Below are 8,397 nucleotides of genomic sequence, written 5' to 3' on the forward strand. Positions count from 1 at the left end.
AACGGGGCCCCCAGGACCCACTGGTCAGCGACCCAGGGGCGGGGCCCATCGAGCCACGTCGGCGTCGGCGCCGGAGAGAGCTCCGGCGACCAACACCGCGGTGGCGCGTCGCCGGAGTCGCTCGGAAAATCGCCACAGGGGATCGTTTCGTGCGCGGCTACCCGCTTTCGAACGGGCGCACGCTTGCGCGTCGAGCTGTGGGGGTGGCTTGGCCGGAAACGGCCGAAGATGGCGGTGGCGAGCGGCGGAGCGGACGCCGGAGTTCGGGCGTCGACGGATCTAGAGCTAGGGGGTACGGGGAAGCATGGGCTCGTGCTCGTTGGGCTCCTGGGAGCACCAGGAACTCGACCGTGGGCTTGCGCGAGTGTGACGGCGGCTGTGGCCACGGCGGCAAGGCGATCCGCGACGATGGGCTCACGGCAACGACGACAAGGTAGCTACGGGGCGCGAGAGGTCAATGAAGAGGAGCAAGGGATGAAGAAGCTCACCCGCGGCTCACACGTAGGCCTGTGACGGTTTAGGAGTGCAGAGGTGGCCGGAGACGACGGCGGTCACCGGCGACAGAGAAGATGGGGACGAGGTGGACCCGGCGCTGTGGTGCCTCCCGGCTCCAACGGCGGGCACCGGTCGACGTGGAGGACGACGACGGACGCCTACGGCATGTCGGGGGTGCAGGGCGATGACGGTGGCCGCGAAGACGACGGAGAACGGCGGCGAGCACGCTCGGTTGCGGTGGGGATCGAGGGGGGAAAGAGAGGTGGATCTGAGGGGGGCGCAGAGGTCGAGAGGGAGAGCGGGGGCGAGTGGGAGAGGGGCCCGAGGAGGCGGGGGCGCTGGCGTCCTTATCCTCGACGCCGGCGAGGGGGGTCCGGCGAGGACGCGCCTGTTGCGACCCCGGTCGGGGGAACAGGGGGAAGGCGACCCGGGGAGGGGCTGGGCCGGCGGTTGGCCAGCTGGGCCAGGTGGGCCGGTCTGGCCTGCGAGCTGGGCCGTCTGGTCCAGGGGGTCCTTTTCTCTTTCTTTCCTTTTCTCTTTCGTCTACTGCTTTTGTATTTTCTTTTCTTTATTTTTCTTTTCTGTTTTATTTCACTTTAAAATACTTAGGCACTTTCTAAAAAAATGTTTTCTCCACAATAATTACCAGTGCAATATTTGGCACCCACCGAACATTTTTGTTTTGACTTTTGAAAACTTTGGGTGTTTGTCACTAATTCATTTTTTGAATTTGAAATGTTTTGAACTAACACTTGATTAGCAACAGTAACAGAGATGACCTGGCATCATCAGGAGAGTTTTACTGTAGCCTAATTATCCGGGCGTTACATCTATGAAGATCTTTATCGGTCAAACCGCACAACAGCATACGTTGTTCCCTTTGTCATCGGTATGTTACTTGCCCGAGATTCGACCGTCGGTATCATCATACCTAGTTCAATCTCGTTACTGGCAAGTCTCTTTACTCGTTCCGTAATACTTCACCCTGCAACTAACTCATTAGTCACATTGCTTGCAAGGCTTATAGTGATGAGCATTACCGAGAGGGCCCAGAGATACCTCTCCGAGAGTGACAAATCCTAATCTCGATCTATGCCAACACAACAAATACCTTCGGAGACACCTGTAGAGCATCTTTACAATCACCTATTTACGTTGTGGCGTTTGATAGCACACAAAGTGTTCCTCCGGTATTCGGGAGTTGCATAATCTCATAGTCTGAGGAACATGTATAAGTCATGAAGAAAGCAGTAGCAATGCAACTGTAACGATCATAATGCTAAGCTAACGAATGGGTCATGTCCATCACATCATTCTCCTAATGATGTGATCCTGTTCATCAAATGACAACACATGTCTATGGTTAGGAAACATAACCATATTTGACAAACGAGCTAGTCAAGTAGAGGCATAGTAGGGACACTTATGTTTTGTCTATGTATTCACACATGTACTAAGTTTCCGGTTAATACAATTCTAGCATGAATAATAAACATTTATCATGAAATAAGGAAATAAATAATAACTTTATTATTGCCTCTAGGGCATATTTCTTCAGTAATTAGATGATGGGTTACTAGAGTGACATAAGCTTAACCCTAGTTTATGCACTATTCTGTAAGGGGCTGATTTGGATCCATATGTTTCATGCTATGGCTAGATTTATCCTGATTCTTATTTTGTATTTGCAGATGCTTACGAGAGGGGTTAATCATAAGTGGAAGTCTTGTTCAAGTAAGAACAACACCCAAGCACCGGTCTACCCACATATCAAATTATCAAAGTAACGAATGTGAACCAAACAAACATGATGAAAGTGACTAGATGAAATTACCGTGTGTCCTCAAGAACGTTTTGCTTATTATAGGAGACCATTCTGACCTGTCCTTTGCTACAAAAAGGATTGGGCTCTTGCTGCACTTTTGTTACCGTTACTACTTATTGCCCGTTACAAATTATTTTGCTATCAAACTACTTGTTACCGATAATTTCAGTGCTTGCAGAAAATACCTTGCTGAAAACCTCTTGTCATTTCCTTCTACTCCTCATTGGGTTTGACACTCTTACTTATCCAAAGGACTAAGATTGATCCCCTATACTTGTGGGTCATCAAAGATCAAAGCAACCATATGGCTTGTGCGACCACACCCGCCAAGCCAGGTATTACTAATGATTTCAATTTGCTTTGTCATAATGCCGGGTTTCACCATTTTGTTTATCAGGGATATGAGACATATGAACACATGATGTTTGAGTTTCTTCGTACTCTCTCGCACAATGTTAGTTTGGTGTTAAATGCATATAAGGAGGAGAGGGCCAATTTCCATCTCCTGGACCAAGACGTCAACATCACCCTCGATGAGTGGTGTAACTATTTTGGCTTCACCAACAATGATGATTATCTTAGATATGTTTATGATTTCACTGGCCCGCACCCAAGGCAATTCTTTTACCGTATGAGTCGTCATGGCTCAAGGCAAGAGCTAGTTGTATTGAAAGTCTTGCTATACACTATTTCTATTATGTTATCACTAACTCATTGCAGGCATGAGGAGAAGTTTCTAAGGTGAATGATGAGAACATGCTAGTTCTCGGGAAAGCAGCAAACCTTGACGTCGGTTATTCGCCCAACCTAGGGGCAATACTTTTGCTACACCTCGCGCATCAAGCAAATCATGCACAAGGAGATATCGTATGTGGAGGAGTGATCACCATGTTGGCCAACTCCCTTGGTCTTAACTACAATCACCTTTGCCCCATTGTCGGTACCCTTGTTAATATTCGTGTTCTCACTAGGGCTGGAATGGTAGTAGTTTGTAATTCCACCATTACATTAGAATTCCTGGAGTGGCAGTCTTGTTGCCTACTCCTATGCCTAAACATTTCTCCATTGAGCATGGGCAATTGCATTATGTTGCACAGGAAGTAGATACATCTTTTGACCAAGAAGGCCCAGAACCAGAACAAGTAGATGAACAAGATCTCGCCACCAACGAAGAAGAGGAGCAGCCCCAAGAGCAGCCACAACAAGGATACTACACCACCTATGTGGACCTCAACAGCCTCTAGGGCTCTATCCAAGATATGAGCAACATCGTCGAGTCTCTTCGAGGCATGTCCGCGTACATGAACATGAACTTCTCCAACTGGAGCCACAGATGGGCTCCTGAGCGACCGCCGCAATGATTTCGCTGGTTTGGGCTTGCAAAAGCCTAGGCTTGGGGGAGGTTATCACCACTTCTACAACTAGTTGTGGCGGTACTTGAATAAATTGTAATGAGGTTGTACTTAAGCTCGAGGAGCTTCAAAACACTCGTGTTGGTTTGTTGCAACACTTCGCTTTTATTTGCTTTTGATTTTTATTTTGCCTTTGCGATTTTTTCGGTTGCAAATTAGTTTTCAAAACCCCCAAAAACAGAAAATAGAATAAGCTTTGCTTTGATCTTGTTCTTCATTTGCCCCTCGGAGTTCATTTACGTTTTGTTTTCAGAGGAGTTGATATACGTCGGACAACAAGGAATGCAACAGTAAGGAAGAGAAGTGTGTAAAGTCACAACTGTGAAGATATGTCCTACGACCCCCGTCTTTTGCACTTGAAATACTTAGAGTAGATGTAGCAGTAGTATTGTGATATGTGCAGATGGGAGTAAGTCTTGATAATTAAGACAAAGGCTTTGTTCTAGTAGCTGAAATAATTCTGTAGCCTTTGTTATGTTTAGTTTAGACAACCAAGACTTGTCGTGGGACTGTTTTTAAATGAAATGATATTAATCAAGAATAACTATACACAAGAGAAAAAATTTCAAGACTTGGGAGTTGAGAAAAATTGTAGTGGAAGTGATGTTTGAAATGCTCAACCCCATGTTGTTAATTTTAATAGAATTAATAGCACTTGTTGAATAAATTTTCTAGAGGAACTTAGTTGAAGGGTGAACGAGATTATGCCAAAAATCTGTGTTTCATCTCTTACATGGTGCTTCAGCCTTCTTGCTGGTGTCATGGCCCCGCTACTCTATGCATGTGTACGTGTGTAAATGTGGCTTCGTCACCTTTCTTGATGTTATGTTGAGGACTCCACTGGCCAATGAATGATCCACCAAGAACGATAGCTCGGATTTTGGCTATGAGTTTGTTACCGTACTTAGTGGCAACACTCCAAACGCATATGATTCGGCTTTCTCTTGAATGCATGTGTATGTGGTAAATAAAGGGGTTTGGCCAAAAGAGCTCAAAAGAGACATACTACAGAGATCCATAGTTCCCCAAACATTAAGCCATAGCAAAAAAAATCTATGCATGATCACTTAGTTTGCATAATCCCTTCACGTGACATTCAAAGTTCCATAAAATAATTATTGAAATGAAGTGCTTGAGAGCCTTGAGGAGGAAAAATTTCCGGGTGTGCTTATGAGCACTAGAGCATCATATTTCACTACATGCTTTTCACTCCCTAACTTGTGCTTTAATGGCTCTATCAAAAGAAAGCTCTTTCGTGCATTCCCGACAAATAAGTATTGTCTAGAATAAATAGAATAGAGTGTTGCAAAGTTGTTTTTATCTAGTAGATCAAGAACCTTGTGTTGATTATCTTTGCTTCACTGACACTTGCACTATAACCATGCCACCGCTACAGCTATGCTAAATTTCCAGGTTAAGAAGCGAAGGACTATCTAGGCGTACCGATCAAAAGTGAATCAAAGCCTTCTCGTTATTTTGGTTTAAACAACTGAGTTCCGTATGATTCGAATTTTCTCTTTATGTTGCTCGAGGACAAGTTTAAGCTTGGGGGGGGGGGGGTTGATGAGTGATATTTTTACAGTCATTTCACCTTTGTTTAAACCGAGATATTCGATCTAATATTGCTACTAATGACTAATAAATGCAAATGATTCCACAAATTATCTCTTTGATGTGTTTCCATAGGCAATAGGCTAAAAAGGAAAGAAATCATGTGTGGAAATGGAATGGAAGGAAGATGGAAGGAGGAATCAAAAGGAAGCGTCTACGTGAAGACAACACAAAAGACGACGCTCCATACGGGCGCTCCCGTTTGGCGTGGATTTCGAGGCGGATCGTCCACCTGAACAATTTTTATTAAAGGGACCACATCATAATGTCAACAGAGCGACGAGCACGGAGGACAGAACCTCTTCATCATCATCCTCATCCACAAGCCCTAGCCGCCACCATTTCCATCTCCATAGCCATCTCTACCACCACCATAATGCTCTCTCATCTAGTTCATACTTGTAATCTTGCATCGCACAAGGTATCCATTATAAGACATATTGCAATCAATCAATCTCAAGATGTGTTCTTCAATGTTTCTTCCCACGATTTGACCTCCTTGTGTGAGTAGTTCGGTAAGGTATGAGTTGAGGCATGAGCCTTGCAATTCAAGGTATTTGTTGAGGGGATCAATGAAAGAGTTTGACATAACGTCTTGTATGTGTGAAATAAAATTGTTCCGTGAAGATGTCTCTTGTCTTGTTGTCTTGTCTGCGATCTTCATCGATGCAGGTACCAAGGACCATGGAGATCGAGCACTAGTGAGACTAGAAGCAAGGAGGCCGTGAAGTGTTATACCGAATACCGGTGACAATAAGATTCAGTAGGGTAACATGGATCATATCCTTGAGGATAAATGAGGTGTAATCATCAAACGCCGAAAGCTCTTGTATGATTTCATTGTCATTATATGCTCATGAAATTAATTTTCGTACTGTATAACTTCAGTATTGTAGATGTTGATTTATTTTTAATATTAAATTGATTAAACTCTGGATGGTTTGACATTGAACATATCTTATATATGGGGAGTAAAAGAAAACTGAGGAGTACTTTGCAGACAATGACATGGTGTTTAGTGAAAAGCTCGGGCCTGCCTCTCGTCACCCGGCTGCTCCTACCTGGCCGGCTCCTATCAAAAAGTGTGGTTCCTCCCATCTACTCTTTCCGTTCCAAAATAGATGACCCAACTTTGTTAATCATCTATTTTGAAACGGAGGGAGTAGAAGAAACTGTGGCCAAACAGAAGCCGTGCCCGGATATGATATCCGGCTCGAGGCCGACATGACACGCACGCTGCTGTCCACTATCCATTGTGACGCGCATCGCTCTAATGATCACACGCCTGTGATTCGGAAAGAAGAAGAATTTGTTAAGAAAAAAGGAAAAATGATGATCACATATACGTACTATAATAATCTTGCCGTCCTCTTTGCCTGATTGCGGGAACACGACAGGCTGATGGAGTCGAACCGCGAAGAGGCAAGGCTCACCCGCACAGTCACAGTCGGCGGACACGACGGAAGGCTCGGCGCAGCCCCGACAAGGCCGGGGGCGAGCAGATCCAAAAGAAAAATAATTGCCTTCGCCGACGTCCACAACTTGCAAGCGATAAGCATCGCACACGCACCACCGCAGCATGGCTGCATCGGAGGAGTCACCCCTCGTTATATAGCCGTCGCATCACTCACCTGCTCTTCAGTATACTTACTGTGAGCCTGTGACTGAGTGGGAGGGAAAGAAGAGGGAGATCAGGAGATGGGGAAGGGAGGGAAAGGCGAGGCGGCGGCGGCCGTGGCCGGCGAGGGGGAGAACATGGCGGCGTGGCTCGTGGCCAAGAACACCCTCAAGATCATGCCCTTCAAGCTTCCGCCGCTCGGTATTTTTTTCTTCCCGACCTTTCCGTCGCTGATTTTCGCTATACAAATCGACTCGCCGTTCTAGGATTTTGTAACCCGTTGCTGGCTCGTGAACTCCATCGGTTTTCTGCCGATTGATCTAGTCCAGAAATATTTGTTTTTAGACAGTCCGGTCCTGAAATCCAGGTAGCACTGACAAGGTAGATTTTTTCTTTTTTGGCCTTATCTTATCGGCTTTGCGCATGTCAGACATGGAGGTAAGTACCGGCAGGAGAGCTCAGATTTAACATAATTGATTTACGGTAATGCTAACTGACGAATGTTCCTTGGGAAGGAACTCCCAGCGACCGTTTGATCGAGGTCAAAGAAAGGAAGGCAGGTTTTTTTACAGAAAAAAAATGCTATCTCCAGCGTGAAATTGACATGCTAATCTCAAAAAATTGCCACTCCCTACAACTAAAATTGCCATCCTCCACAGCGAACGTTCGCCGGCTAAAAGGGCCATTGATTTAAGTCTCCCCATAATTTTTTGAGGTAAATACACCGGAGGTCTTAGAACTTGCACACAGCGGTCACTTTGGTGCACAAAGTTGTAAAATACGTGTTTGTGGTCACCAAACTTGCGAGACCGTTCAAATACAGTCACTCTCACCGTATGCATGCATATTTGTCGACGCCTGTGTGGCACAGCCCGCTATCAGCCACGGTAAATGTTCTCCAAGAGTACCTAACGTTTCATTAGCACGACTACGTTGTATATCTTATGAGCGCGGGCTGAAAAAAAATTAATGAAGAAATTTATCTAATAACCATACAAAGTGCAACCGGCTGGTTCGAACCTGTGAAATGGCGATTCACTCGCGCATAACCTAACCACCAGGCAACTGCGACATGTGATGTAGTTGAGGGACAAATGTTTTTATCACTCTTGTTCTATGTAAGTATGGGACATTTAAAAAAATGTATGTGCCACTAAAAATATGTTCATGCATTAAAAAAACTACGGAACAGTTTTTTGAACTATGCGAACATATTTGTACATTGTGTAAACTACACATTGTATTTTTTTGAAATGTTTCAACATTTTTAAATGCAATGTACATTTTTTCATTTACACAAATATTTTTTACAGTGTTTAAATATTTTTATAAATGTCATGTAGTTTTGAAACGCATTTATATATTTTGAATTGCACAAATAATCTTTTATAAACTTTAAACATTCTTTCGAAATAAAAATATTTAGTTAATATAAA

At 44.7% G+C, this 8,397-nt stretch overlaps 1 protein-coding gene across 1 annotated transcript in view; it reads left to right on the forward strand.

Moving 5' to 3' along the window:
* The first annotated feature begins 6,794 nt into the window (after positions 1 to 6,794).
* LOC123165034 (sorbitol dehydrogenase) overlaps positions 6,795 to 8,397 on the forward strand; it is a 6,161-nt gene continuing 4,558 nt past the window's right edge. Inside the window, exon 1 of the mRNA XM_044582663.1 lies at positions 6,795 to 7,162. Within this exon, the coding sequence (XP_044438598.1) occupies positions 7,042 to 7,162 (121 nt within the window). The 5' untranslated portion in view covers positions 6,795 to 7,041. The remainder of the gene's footprint in view (positions 7,163 to 8,397) is intronic.

The sequence above is a fragment of the Triticum aestivum genome, chromosome 7D, assembly GCF_018294505.1.
Source record: "Triticum aestivum cultivar Chinese Spring chromosome 7D, IWGSC CS RefSeq v2.1, whole genome shotgun sequence".
Taxonomy (NCBI): Eukaryota; Viridiplantae; Streptophyta; class Magnoliopsida; order Poales; family Poaceae; genus Triticum; species Triticum aestivum.